This window comes from Epinephelus moara, chromosome 14 (genome assembly GCF_006386435.1).
Source record: "Epinephelus moara isolate mb chromosome 14, YSFRI_EMoa_1.0, whole genome shotgun sequence".
Classification (NCBI taxonomy): Eukaryota; Metazoa; Chordata; class Actinopteri; order Perciformes; family Serranidae; genus Epinephelus; species Epinephelus moara.
Genome location: NC_065519.1, coordinates 36,579,508 through 36,594,954, shown reverse-complemented (window position 1 = coordinate 36,594,954; position 15,447 = coordinate 36,579,508). Strand labels below are relative to the sequence as shown.

The following is a 15,447-nucleotide window of genomic DNA, read 5'->3' as shown; positions in this document are numbered from 1 at the left end:
GCCTGCTGCAGCGGAGTTGTCCTTTCCTTACATCATAGATTAATTGGCGCGGTCACGATCGGACAGCCTTATTGGCTACAAAGATGCAGATGAAAGGTTTGAATATTAATTCAAATTGTGGGCGTACTCAGTAGCGACTTATGATTTTAAAAGTAGCGAAGTAGATTACATGGTGTAAATTGTACTCAAGTATGAGTAAAATTACACACTTGAAAAAAATACTCATAAAAGTGCAAGTACCCCAAAAAATCTACTTAATTACAGTAACGTGAGTATTTGTAATTCGTTACTTCCACCCCTGATTATAATATTATTACTTTCATTAATGTTGTTGTAAGCTACTGTCATTACCGTCTGTCCTATATCTCTCTCTGTCTCTGTCTCTCTTTTTGTCTCATTGTGTCATACAGATATACTGTTAATTTATCATGTTGATCTGTTCTGTACGACATCTATTGCACGTCTGTCCGTCCTGGAAGAGGGATCCCTCCTCAGTTGCTCCTCCTGAGGTTTCTACCATTTTTTCCCCCGTTAAAGGGTTTTTTTGGGGAGTTTTTCCTTATCCATTGCGAGGGTCCAAAGGACAGAGGGATGTCTTATGCTGTAAAGACCTGTGAGGCAAATTGTGATTTGTGATATTGGACTTTATAAATAAAACTGATTGATTGATTGACTTGTAAGGACCATGCCACATTTTTGAGTCATTTTTAAAATGCAGAATGAACGAATACTTACAACTTAAATACAACTTGTACAAAAAGTCCCGGGCACTGAATAATAATGATTTTAATGCTGCATTATTTCAATAACTAGACAGTAACTAGACTTACCAGGCAGTTACGTTTCAGCATTAAAATTGTTATGTATCGGATGTTAATACACTAGCAAGGACCATGTCACAACAATACGTCGTTTAAATGTTTAATGTAATTCAGGAGGTGTTAGTTGTTGAGGAATGGTGAATGGATGTAAGTGGGGGTGAAGTTGGAAGAGGGATGTCTTCTGTTAGGATGGTCTGAGAGGATGAACTGGAGATTGGGCGGAGGAAGACTCAGTGTGGGGTTCCGTCTCAGGTGTTTTTTCCTGAGCTGATTACAGGCCCCAAAAGAGTCAGAGTGAAAGTAAACTGAGTTGAGCGTAGGCTTGATGGAGATTGTTGAGATTGTTGCGGAGGTAGGAGCAATATGCTTGAGATGACCAGTGGCCAAGGACCTGGATTGTTTGATCTGAGATGCCCAGTCTGGCAGCTGTGGATGCAGCACCAATGCAGAAAGAATGGCTTGAGTAGTGTTCTGAGGATATGCCTGAAATGCGGAGGACTTTGTGAGAATGTTTCTGGAACCAGAATTGAGTGGCCATTTTTCCTGTTTTGGTGAGAAAGAGAGGGTGTTGAGGTGATGCATTGGCTGCATACCAAGGGCTGATGTATTTGGACAGTAGCTCGTATGGGCTTAGATAGGATATGAGGCAGAAAATGTTAATAGGAAAAGAAACTCCCAGTTGGTCTGTTTTGCTCCTTCGGAGCATGAATATGAGGGAGTTGGAAGTGTGGATGGTGATGTCAGATAGGCTGGCATGATGAGAAGGATTGTAGGAGGATGAAGTAGGTGTGAATTCTGAGCACCTTGGGAAGCCAAAGAAAGCCAGCAGAAACATGGATTATAGGGTGAAGTTGACCATAGGGGATATGTAGCCTGAGCGTAGAGAACGAATACAGAGGCTTAGAAGGTCGGAAGTGAGTGGTGAGCGTCTAGCTCTGATATTGGGCTCCTGTTTACGCAAGCCTTTGATCAACATTGTGACATGAGAGTGAGAGATTGAAGGGCAATGGTTGCCAGAGATTAGTTTGATAATGAAGCAGATACCAGCTAGGTAGGTTTGAATGGTGGACGACCAGATTTTTTGATTGGAATGAGCATGGGTGATGATATTGCATATGGACATGACGTCCAGAGAGGGAAATGGCAGCAGGTAAGAGGCGTGATATGCCTTGAAGCAATTCCAGCTGGTTAAGTAGGCGGAGAGAGTGCTTGGGGTGAGGCTGTTAAGGATGGCTTCTTGTGAAGCGTTAGAGAGGTTTCTTAGCTGAGGAGCTAGTTGAATGTCGTGGCTGAAAACGATGGGACTGGAGTAGGTTGGAGACCCGATTCTAGGGCCATGTGTCTGAATTTATGGAATGAGAAACGAGACAGTGAATCGGCAACACTGTCGTGGTAACCACAAATGTTGGCTGCCCTGAGAATGAACTGGTGTTGAGCTGAGATTAATGTGAGTCTGCGCATGAACTGCATGATGGCTGGGGAACAAGATCGTCCTTTGTTAAGGATCTCTACAATTGCAGTGTTGTCAGAGTGTATTAGTATGGACTCCTAGACCATTCATGCCCCCAAAGAATGGCAGCTACGATGATGGGATATAGCTCATGAGGCGCAGATGAGGGAGAGTGGGACTCTGAGTCAAGGGCTTTGATCTCTCCAGGCCATTTGGAAGCAAACCACTTCCCTCTGTAGTAACCACCGAAACCTACGGAAGGAGCTGCGTCCGTGTAAAGTTGAATGACGAAATCATCATAGAAGAAAGAAATACCGTTCCAAGAAGAAAGGAAATGTTGCCACAAATGCATTTCCATTTTGCATGCATCATCCCAAACAACTTTATCATGGAGAGAGGGGATGGCTTTGGTTACAAGATTGGACAGGAAAGATTTGGCTTGTGGAATTATACGAATGGCATAATTGAGGTGGCCGAGAAGGGCCAGTAGCTGGCGTTTTGTGCATCTGTCTACCAGAAGATAGTTTGCAGAGTGATGTACTGTACTTTCTCTGTGGGCACAGATGCCTGAAAGAAATGGAGCCCAGGTTGATGCCTAGGAATTCGATGGAAGTGCTGGGCCCTGAGGTTTTCTCCTCACAGAGAGGGACACCAAGTTCTGAGAAAGCTTGTGTAAGAGTAGTGAGCCCATGGTGCCGAGGTGAGGATGGTGGAGTGACAATGAGGAAATCGTTGAGAAGATGAAGAATGTAAGGGAGTCTGTAATTATTGGTCAGGATCCAGCACAGGGCTTCTGAAAGTGAGTTGAAAAGACTGAGGTGTTGTGTGAGGAAGAGGGATGTGAGCGTGGTGGTGGAACAGTGACTGTGCATATTGTGGCAGGGTGGGAGGGGGCTCCACATAGCTTGCAAGAGAGAAACTGTTGAGGGATGAAGGGATGAGGGTCAAGGATCGAATGTATGAGGGATGACGGGTTGAGGGTCGAATGGATGAGGGATGAAGGGATGAGGGATGAAGTGTTTTCCCCTACATCTTTCTAGCCAACTATAATTCAAGGCAAAGAGGAGTTTCCATTTTGATATCCATCCTTCTTTCATAAACTATTCTTTTTTCCCATCACCCTCCCCAGCTCAGAATGTATAATAGGACGTGTCTTTAACTCTGTGCTGGATCTATTAATAGATATATTAAGTACTGCAGGTAATATTAGAGACTGGCAATCCACAGCTGCTTAAAACAATATATGGAGGACTATGGCCTTGGCATTAATTAACCAACCCAGGTGAAAGAGAATACTCCTATTTTTCTCAAGTACACTGTTCATTTTCATCCTACAACACATCAAGGCTGCTCTGCCACCCACCCAGGACCCCCACCAATATGCCTACAGCACTAACAGGTCGACTGATAACGCCATCTCCATTACCCTCCACACTGTACTGCGCCATCTGGAACAATAACAAGGGGCATACGCGCGGCTGCTGTTTGTGGACTACAGCTCTGCATTTAATACAGTCTTATCCAACTAACTGTTTTCCAAAATGTCCCACCTGGGCATAGACCACAACTTTTGCCTGTGGATAAAAGACCTCCTGACAAAAAGGCCACAGTTAGTCAGGATGGGCCCCCACTGTTCCTCCACTCTGACAGGCTGACAAGGCTGTGTGTTGAGCCCATTCCGCTACTCTCTACTGTGTTCCATCCCATAACACCATAGTTAAGTTTGCAGATGACACAACCATTCCATCCTGCTCATCACCTGTTTGTGCTGTTGCCCTCCAAAAAATGCTACAGGTCTATCAAAACACGCACCACAAGTTTCATAAATAGTCTCTACCGCAAAGCCATTACCATACTGAACTCTGAACTGAGGCGAACCCAATAAAACACAGTACAGTTCTTATTGAAAAAGAAAGGATGGAAGCACTGCTTGGGTAAACAAGGCTCTGACTCGACAGGTGCTCTTCAGTGAAGTAGGTGAATTGATATTGAACAAAAAACCAAGGAAGTGTTGCTGTTTGTAAAAAAATGCAGACAACCAAGGAAAAAAACTGAGGCACTCCGTCTTCAGGTAAAAATATATATAAAGTAACTTTTATTAGAGCAAAGGCAACAAGACAGACCTACGCGTATCGACCAAAGTCTTCTTCAGGGTCTGACAAACAACTAATCAATCTCAATTATATACAGGTGAGACTGGCATTCTGTTTGACACAAATATGTAAACAGCAGGGGGCGCCAAAGGTGTAGGCAATATAGGTGTGTCAAACAAAAAAAACACCAGAAAAATCACAGAGAACATGTAGGCATGTGGGAAAAAAACACAACAAGGAGATAAAGATCCCCCATATCAATAGATCATGTCTAATAATAATAATAATAATGTCTAATATCCATAAAGCAAATAGACAGGCTTACATGAATAATGTTTTGCCAGAAGTGATTTTAGCAAAGCAATAATGTTGTGTTTTTTAACCGTACCTTATATACATTAATGTAGGCTGCTGTACAAAATATGACAAGGATTTTCAATACACAAATTACAATACATCAGTTTCAATACTGGGAATCAGAAAAACGGCAAAAAATCAATCTCATCATTAAGACCAGGGGTCTCAGTGGCCTTTAAAGTGACCATCCAAAATGTTTCTCGCTGAAGGAGTTTTTTCAGTCTGTCACCACCTCTTATATGGTTAGGTATAACATCAATAGCCACTGCTTTTATGGAGGAAGGACTTCCATGTCCTGCTTGATCATAATGAACAGCCATAGGATAGTTAGTGTTTCTTGTGCGAATGGCAGTTTTATGCTCCCCGAGCCTGTCCTTGAATCTTCTTTTGGTTCTCCCAACATAAAAAAATCCACAGGGACATTCAAGACGGTACACCAAAAAAGAAGTATTACAGTTGGCAAAATGATTAATCTTGTGGCTCTTGTTAGTAAATACATCCACAAACCTGTCTGTTTTAGAAACATTCTCACAGTAGCAATGGTTGCCGCAGGGAAAGTTACCCACAGGCTTGTGTTTGTGAAGCCAGGTAGTTTTTGGTGTCAGGTAACTGTGGACTAGTTTGTCTTGTAAGGTGGGGGCCCTTTTAGAAACAAAAGCAGGAGGTTCAGGGAACAGAGATTTCAAAAGTGAGTCACTATGTAGTATACTCCAATTACGTTTAATAATGTTACGAATCTGGATAGATTGTTTACTGTAAGTAGACACAAAATAAATGTTTGACTTGTGTGGTGATCTATGTTTTTTACACAAAAGGCTTTTTCTGTCCATGGCTTTGATTTTAAGATATGATGCCTCCAAGACTTTGTTTTTATACCCACGCTCGGCAAAACGTGCCTTCATTTCTGCAGCTTTTGAGTTGAAGTCTTCCTCCTGGTTGCAGATGCGTCGAAGACGCTGGAATTATCCAAACGGGATGTTTTTAATGAGATGAGGGGGATGGAAGCTGTCAGCATGCAGAATGGTATTGCGGTCTGTATCCTTGCGGAAAATTGTGGTGTGCAGATTCCCAGAGGATGATTTTGTTATTTTAAGATCTAAAAAGTTTATTTCACTCTGGCTGTACTCCAATGAGAGTTCAACACTGTCACTGCTGGAGTTGAGGCGGCTGTGGAATTCCTGGAGATCGTGTAAGTCACCATTGTAGAAGAATATTAAGTCATCTATGTACCTGCCATACCAGATGATCTTGTCGCGATGGGGGTTAGAAGGGCCCAGGATATATCTATCCTCCCAGAGTCCGAGGAAAAGACAGGCATAGTTGGGGGCAAAGCTGGCACCCATGGCTGTGCCGCGTTTTTGCCGAAATAGTTTGTCCTGGAACACAAATACATTATTATTCAAAGTCCACTCTGTTAACAACAAGATGAATTCGTTAGGTGGCTTTTCATCCATTCTGGACTGTAAAAATTGGCTCATTGCTTCAAGGCCTTCTTCATGTTTGATGTTGCTGTACAAAGATGTAACATCCATGGTGACCATAAACGCATCTCCAATATTTTTAATCTCCTCCATTTTGTTAAGGACATGTGTGGTATCTTGTATATATGATGGGAGGGCAGAGACAAATGGCAGACAAATACAGACCGCAATACCATTCTGCATGCTGACAGCTTCCATCCCCCTCATCTCATTAAAAACATTCCGTTTGGACAATTCCAGCGTCTTCGACGCATCTGCAACCAGGAGGAAGACTTCAACTCAAAAGCTGCAGAAATGAAGGCACGTTTTGCTGAGCGTGGGTATAAAAACAAAGTCTTGGAGGCATCATATCTTAAAGTCAAAGCCATGGACAGAAAAAGCCTTTTGTGTAAAAAACATAGATCACCACACAAGTCAAACATTTATTTTGTGTCTACTTACAGTAAACAATCTATCCAGATTCGTAACATTATTAAACGTAAATCTCACTTTTGAAATCTCTGTTCCCTGAACCTCCTGCTTTTGTTTCTAAAAGGGCCCCCACCTTACAAGACAAACTAGTCCACAGTTACCTGACACCAAAAACTACCTGGCTTCACAAACACAAGCCTGTGGGTAACTTTCCCTGCGGCAACCATTGCTACTGTGAGAATGTTTCTAAAACAGACAGGTTTGTGGATGTATTTACTAACAAGAGCCACAAGATTAATCATTTTGCCAACTGTAATACTTCTTTTTTGGTGTACCGTCTTGAATGTCCCTGTGGATTTTTTTATGTTGGGAGAACCAAAAGAAGATTCAAGGACAGGCTCGGGGAGCATAAAACTGCCATTCGCACAAGAAACACTAACTATCCTATGGCTGTTCATTATGATCAAGCAGGACATGGAAGTCCTTCCTCCATAAAAGCAGTGGCTATTGATGTTATACCTAACCATATAAGAGGTGGTGACAGACTGAAAAAACTCCTTCGGCGAGAAACATTTTGGATTGTCACTTTAAAGGCCACTGAGACCCCTGGTCTTAATGATGAGATTGATTTTTTGCCGTTTCTCTGATTCCTAGTATTGAAACTGATGTATTGTAATTTGTGTATTGAAAATCCTTGTCATATTTTGTACAGCAGCCTACATTAATGTATATAAGGTACGGTTAAAAAAACACAACATTATTGCTTTGCTAAAATCACTTCTGGCAAAACATTATTCATGTAAGCCTGTCTATTTGCTTTATGGATATTAGACATTATTATTATTAGACATGATCTGTTAATATGGGGGATCTTTATCTCCTTGTTGTGTTTTTTTCCCACATGCCTACATGTTCTCTGTGATTTTTCTGGTGTTTTTTTTTGTTTGACACACCTATATTGCCTACACCTTTGGCGCCCCCTGCTGTTTACATATTTGTGTCAAACAGAATGCCAATCTCACCTGTATATAATTGAGATTGATTAGTTGTTTGTCAGACCCTGAAGAAGACTTTGGTCGATACGCGTAGGTCTGTCTTGTTGCCTTTGCTCTAATAAAAGTTACTTTATATATATTTTTACCTGAAGACGGAGTGCCTCAGTTTTTTTCCTTTGTTGTCTACATTTTTTTTTACAAACAGCAAGACTTCCTTGGTTTTTTGTACAGTACAGTTCTTTTTCTTAAGTGCAATAACTTCCTTTATTTGCAATAATATGCATATGTGCTTTCTTAAAAATCCCATTTTAACTGCATTTGTCATTTTCTATTACTGTTTTATTACTATGTATTTATTATTTTAATATTTGCACCTCATCCTTGACTACACCTGAATTTCATTGTGTTTGTACAATGACAATAAAGAAAATTGAATCTGAATGTTCAGGAACTGACTTTTTCTTAGTAATTCCCTATACTCAGATATTTCAGAAACACAAATTCATTCCAGCACCATAAACAATTGTGCACCAATTTCAATTAAGCTCAAAAGAAAACAGCAGAAATCAGACAGATGGAGATTTACCACATCTCTGCTTAGAGACCAAGACTTTGATAGTTTTATAAAGAGAGAGTGGGCATCTTCATGAAAATAAATGATTCTCTTAACACCTCTCTAACACTTCTCTGGGAAACTGACATAGCTGTATTAAGGGGCAGGATCATTTCATACTCATCCTATACTATACTGTATAGTGTGTCACTAATGTAAATAATGGTGTTGAATACTCTTGATGAAGTTCCAGGAGGACCGAAACGTTAGTGTTCCTAATAAATTGTGAAGCTGAGCAAGAGCAGTGTGTGGGATCTTTTGTTCGAATACTCATCCTCTAAAAAGGAGAAAGATGTAGAACTTGAACTTATATCTGAAGAAATAAATCAAAGAACTTGAAAACACTTATATGATCAAACCCACAGGAAAAAATACATTGTGAACTAAGAAAATATAAAGTGCTAGTGAACAAGCTCATAAAAAACAAAACAAAACAAAAAAAACATAACAAAACAAAACAAACAAACAAAAATCAATTTGTTATGGAGAGGCTTAGACACAACATATTTCAATATAATAATAAATCAAGTAAAGACCTGGCAAATCTTATTAAACAAAACAAAGAAAAATAAACCATTAGAGTTATTAAGGACTCAACAGGGTAGCTTCTCCACAATACCATGGATATAAATGACATATTCAAAAACTTCTACAAAAACTTGTTCACCTCAGATCATAATTCAAACATTTAAGACATTGATTAATTCCTTGGCACATGAAACTTACCACATATCACTCAAGAACAAGTCAATACTTTAGACAAACCCCTATCCCCTGAAGAATTTTACAGTGCACTCAAAAACATGCCCAAAAACAAAGCATACGGACCAGACGGCTCCTCTGCTGAGTTCTACAAACATTTCTGGGAAGCCATTACCCCATTGTTCATAGGAATGAAAGCAGAAATCACAATCACTTCTAAAATACCGCCCTCTATGAATATAGCAATGATCTCCTTAATCTTGAAACCTGGCAAAGACCCTAATAATCCAGTTTACTGTCCATTATCCCTTATCGATACAGACATAAAAATCCTAAGTAAGGCTTTAGCATCCAGAATTGAAAGAGTCATCCCATTTCTCGTACATACCAATCAGAAAGGTTTCGTTAAGGGTAGACAGTCATCTATTAACACTCAAATCACCAAAAAGCTGCGATCTATTTTCAGTGATCCCTATTTTTCTTTGCACGTCATGATGCTACTGGGAAAACAAAACTCTACAGATAGAACACAACCTTATAAAACAAAACCCTAAATCCCAGGGGGGATTAGAAGCCCCAAACTGCAATCATCTCAAATATCTTTTAACATGGTTCAACCCCTCAAAAAATTATGCCATCTGGTCCTCTTAGTAAAATTCCTGACTGGATGGCCAAACATTCAGCCTCCCATGGAATAAAGAGACCCTGCTTTTAAAGATCACTCAATAATGTGTGACATTTTATCCCACGTGAAACTTTTCTCTCCATAAAATTCTGTCTCATTTAAATGAGCATCATGCTCCACAGCTTGATCCATGGAATTAGAGCCCTCCATGTTTCAGCTTGGATGTCTCTTAACATTTGCTAATGGAGAAAACCAAGTTGAAACCAGTTTAACTGGCTGTGCTAAAAGCTATACTTGTTTATATTTCATAGCATACATGTAAATCAGAGCAGGTGGTCATGTCTTATAACATTTGATGATGTAATCTAGATCAGTAGTTCTCAACTACTATTAATTAAATAGTGAAAATAAACTCTTCCCCATTTTTGTGGGGGCCCTCTGGAACCTCCTCAAGGATCTCTGGGGGTGCCTGGAACTCTAGTTGAAAACCACTGACCTAGACAACCAGCATTCCCATGTCTTGTTGGACCAGGCCAAACTTGAGTCAATAATAGGCCTCAGCATAACTTCCCCTCCATATAAAGCAAAGAAACAAGAGTCTGATTTGTTGGAGAATGAGCACACCCACCTTCTATAGGTGTGTTAGGATCTGGACGATTCGCGAAAACCACATCTATGTACTCCAGCTGAAGTCTCTCTAGTGATGCCCTTAGACCTGTTTCATAAAGATAATTAGATTTACTATCACATATAAGCATTATGATATTATGTGGCTGCGGTGACAAATGCAACTATGAATGACTTTGCTGTTTCCCAAATTAATGTACTTTTGTTGGCATGACAAAATGCTAGTCTTATACTGTAGTTATTCACAATGGTAACAACATAAAATCTTACCTTCGATTATATGTTTTCTTGACAATCCTCTTTCCATTTCTGCTCTAAAAGAAAAAAAAAATCTCATTTCAGAACTCAAGTTTTGAAAACTAGGGCATTTCAAAGGAATCGCAATATCTATTTATGCTGGCCATTGCTATATCGAGTATGTGGAAGCACAAAGCACAAACCTATTGTGTATCTAAGTCCATTCTTAAAAATGACACAATAATATCGGTCAGACAGAAAGATGATTTCATGTCGGTTGTTGTAACTAGTGAGGTTGACAGAGTAAGTGGATCTTATTTTGAAGAAAAACTTCCTGTGGGAAACTGATGGACAGGTTGATACGATAAACGGTGTAGGAGGAAATATTTTTTGAGAGAGAGAATTTTTGAAAAAGACATCTTACTTTGAAAGGACTTCCTGTTGGATTTAGGTCAGGGGTGTCAGCGCGTGATTTGTAGGTCTTGATGAAACGAACAAAGGAGGTTTTGTGGAACGTCACCTTTAGGAGCCCATAAAATCCAAACCGTTCGAGTAATTACAAAGTTGTTCAGAAGATATGTTCCCCAGGGGTTGATCTGTCATGGTTGCAAGTTTGAAGCCGATACGATAAACGGGGTAGGAGAGGATGTTTTTTGAAAAAGTTTGAAAAAGAGCATTTTTGAGGCGAAATCTTACTTTGAAAGGGCAAATGGCTCACTTCCTGTTGGGTTTAGGTCAGGGGTGTCAGTAGACGATTTTGGAAATCTTCTCCACTCTAGCTCACAGCTGAGAATTTTTCCACATTTGCTCATGTTACTTTCAGAGGCACTAGCTCACTTCCTGTTGGATTTAGGTCAGAGGTGTCAGGGTGTGATTTGTATGTCTTGATGAGACGAACAAGCCAGTTTTGGTTTAATCTTTCTACGACATTTCTACGGGCTGCAGTGGCCATTTTTGTGTGTCTAGGTGGCGCTGGAGAGGCCATTTTGGCACTTTTGGGGTTAATTTTTTCATTTTATCAAAAGTTTTGTCCGTCCTAAGAAGCTTGCCAATTTTGGTGAGTTTTTAAGCATGTTTAGGGGGTCAAATTTTGTTTTGTTTTTTCACACCAATGGGGCCTCATGTCATGCAGTAGGTGTCCTTTTTTCCTTTTCGTCCCTGCCCTTGAAACGTCCTGAGTCTGTCACTGAGAATGAGAGAAAAGATGTGAGAGCAGGCAGATTGAGATGGCTTTAAAATGTGTCCAACTCCTCCCTTTAATTTGCAAACCGTGGGTCCAATCATCAATCTGATCATACCAGCAGAGAGAGACACTCGTCCCAAACGCAGACATATAGTTTTTATGTTTGTGGAGTCAAAAATGCAATTTTGGTCTCAAGTTTACGATGTCTAGCTCACAGCTGACAATTTCTCCACATTTGCTCATGTTACATTCAGAGGCACTGGCTCACTTCCTGTTGGATTTAGGTCAGGGCTGTCAGCATGTGATTTGTAGGCCTTGATGAGACGAACAACACAGTTTTGGTTTGATCTTTCTACAACATTCCTACGGACCGCAGCAGCCATTTTAGTGTGTTGAGGTGGTTCTAGAGAGCCCATTTTGGCACTTTTGGGGTCAGTTTTTGCATTTTATCAAATTTTTCGCCAGTCCTGACATGCATGCCAATTTTGGTGAGTTTTTGAGCATGTTTAGGGGGTCAAATTCCGGCTCAAAGAGACAGCGGAAGAAAGAATAAAGAATAATTAAAGCTGCAAGCAGCTGTGATCGGGCCCTCTCTCTCCCGCGCCACCGCAGGGGGCCAGCAGCACGCATAACTGAAGCGGATATATGAGTAAGACCAATATATTGCCATGCAGATGTGTTCAGGGACAGACCATGATCACACATATCAAATTGTGGCCAATAAGAGCAATGCATGATGGAGATATAAAGACTTGATATTCCATGACGAAGAATCAAAAGTCGCCATGGGCAGCCTGTTACATGTAAGCACACATGTGTCAGTGTGGAGATTCATCAACTTGATAAATACGTGGCCACAAAATGTAGTTGAGTATTCCTGTTTCCACAAGGGGGGCGCTATGAGTTAGAGTGAGTATCAGAATAGGAGGCATGCAGGGCGGGGCTCTTGTCATGTACAGAAATTTTGAAGCAGTTAGGATGAAGTATGTGGGAGAGAGAGTTGCCATCGCGGCCACGCCCCTTGACATACAGAAAAGCTTTTCATAACTTTTGATCAGCATGGTCTCAGGATGATCTGTACCAAATCTGAAGGTGAATGGACAAAATCTGTAGGAGGAGTTTGTTAAAATACAAAATTGTGGAAATTGCAAAATTGCTGCCAAAATGAAAAGTTTAAATCACAATGGCCGACTTCCTGTTGGGTTTACGGCATGGGTCCAAGACGACTTTTTGTGCGTCTTTGCATGTTCTATGAGCCCACCAATTTTCATGCGTGTAGGTTAAACTCACAGGCAGGGCTCAAGGCATGAAATTTTCAAGGGGACGCAATTTCACCATTTGGCCCCGTCCACATACAACAATGCCAAAATGTCAAATTTTTTGCCAGACAAGACGCGTGTGGCAACTTTGGTGAGCTTTTGAAATTGGGAATTGGATGCATGGCGATGCATCAAATATGGCGGCGCCATAGCAACCACGCCCCTTGACATACTGAAAAGCTTTTAATGACTTTTGATCAGCATGGTCTCAGGATGATCTGTACCAAATCTGAAGTTGATTGGACAAAATCTGTAGAAGGCGTTTGTTAAAATACAAGGTTGTGGAAATCACAAAATTGCCGCCAAAATGAAAAGTTTAAATCAAAATGGCCAACTTCCTGTTTGGAGTAGACCATTGGTGGCAGAGACTTTTTTTGCGCGTCTGGACAACATACACATGTGTACCAATTTTCATCTTCCTACTCCAAAAAAAAAAACCCTATGGGGAGGGATTTTTGAAAATTTCAAGGGGGCGTTATAGAGGCATTTTGTCCCCCCAATGGGAGACGTCCCTATCAGATGTAAGAGCTCGCCATTCTTGACCTGTGTGCCAATTTTCATGAGGGGATGAGGTCGCTGAAGCCATCAGAAAGCCAAACGTATTTGGTGGCGAGGGAGGCGCCGCAGCGGCCACACCCCTTGACATAGAGAAAAGCTTTTAATAACTTTTCATCAGCATGGTCTCTGGATGATCTGTAAAAAATGTGAAGTCGATTGGATGAAATCCCTAGGACTAGTTTGTTAAAATACAACATGTGGAAATCATGCCAAAATTACAAGTCCAAATCAAAATGGCCGACTTCTTGTTTGGAGTAGACCATTGGTGCCAGAGACTTTTATGTGCGTCTGGACAACATACACATGTGTACCAATTTTCATGTTCCAACTACAAAAAAAACCCTATGGGGAGGGGTTTTTGAAAATTTCAAGGGGGTGCTATAGAGGCATTTTATCCACCCCATGGGTGACGCCCCTATCAGATGCAAGAGGTCGCCATTCTTGACCTGTGTATCAATTTTCATGAGGAGATGAGGCCGCTGAAGCCATCAAAAAGCCAAACGTATTTGGTGGCGAGGGATCGATAGTCGCCACGCTGCCACACGGACACCATTAGACCTAGCTTCACAGTGTTCATAAGGTAGCTTCACCAACTTGTTCTGCACGCATTAGAAGTGGAATGACGTTGATGCGGTCGAGTTTGTGGCATCAGTACATGTTAAAGTAAAAACTGGTCACTTCCTTTTACCACTGGGGGGCGCTATGAGTAAGGTGGGATATTAACATATCGTCATCATCATGTCCAGCAAGTTTGAAGCTGCTGAGATCAAGTATGTGGGCGTGAGAGCCGTTCGAAATTCGATGGCGAGAAAGCGGAAAATTGCCAAAATTTGTCATGCCCTAGTGTCCACGCCCCTTCACATAGAGAAAAGCTTTTAATAACTTTTGCTCAGCACTTTTTCAGGATGATCTGTACCAACTTTGAAGTCGATCGGATGAAATCCCTAGGAGGAGTTCGTTCAAACATGTAAAAAATTCAAATCAAAATGGCCGACTTCCTGTTGGGTTTACGGCATGGCTCCAAGAGGATTTTTTGTGCATCCTGGCAAGTTCTATGAGCCCACCAATTTTCATACGTGTAGGTGAAACTCACAGGCGGGGCTCGAGGCACGAAATTTTCTAGGGGGCGCTAGTGTCGCCATTTGGCCCCGTCCACATAGAACACTGCCGAAATATCAAAATTTTTTCGCCCGACCAAATGCGTGTGCCAAATTTGGTGAGTTTTTGAATTTGGGAAAGGGGCGAAATTGGGGATTAAATGTTCGTAATAATAATAATAATAATAATAATAATTAAACCTGCAAGCAGCGATGAACGGGCCCTCGCACCATCACGCAACTCGGGGGGGCTGGCAGGACGTCTTCTGACGTGTCAGTTCATTTCTGTCAAAGTTAGACATCGCATGCAGGAGTAACTTGGCATATCCCTGATACAGTGCTGGAATGACATATTTCACATTTTGTATCACTTTCTCTTTCCACTAGGGGGAGTTGGAGAGTGCAGTAATTATACATCATGTTTTTATCCATCAAATATACACCACAGCATTTAACTTTCAGATAAATCAAAAGATAAGTGTTTGAGACCTACTTCCTGTCACCACTAGGTAGCACTATGCGTATCAGGAAATATGGTCATATAAATGTTTTCAGGGCAGGACTAATATGAATCATCTGAAGTTTGAAGGAGATCAGAACATTTACGGCAACAATATAGCAATTTCCTGTTTCATGGCGAGATCTCAAAATTAAACCCTCTGCAGCACGTATAGACACTAATGATATGTCATGTTTGTGTACATCAAATATACACCACAGCACTGAAATTTCAGGTGAATCCAAAGATAAGTGTCTGGTAAGAAGTTCTTCTTTTCAACACTAGGTGGCGCTATGATTATCAGGAAATATGGTAATGAAAATGTGTTCAGGGCGGGACTAATATGAATCATGAGAAGTTTGGTGGAGATTGGACCATT

The 15,447-nt window shown here is 41.0% G+C and overlaps 1 protein-coding gene across 1 annotated transcript in view; it reads right to left on the bottom strand.

The window, feature by feature from the left end:
* The window catches only part of LOC126401237 (voltage-gated potassium channel subunit beta-2-like), a 125,281-nt gene that overhangs the window by 10,601 nt on the left and 99,233 nt on the right, over positions 1-15,447 (bottom strand). Inside the window, exons 6-7 of the mRNA XM_050062358.1 lie at positions 10,446-10,489; positions 10,177-10,263 (exon numbers count right to left, since the gene is read on the bottom strand). Of these exons, the coding sequence (XP_049918315.1) occupies positions 10,177-10,263; positions 10,446-10,489 (131 nt within the window). The remainder of the gene's footprint in view (positions 1-10,176; positions 10,264-10,445; positions 10,490-15,447) is intronic.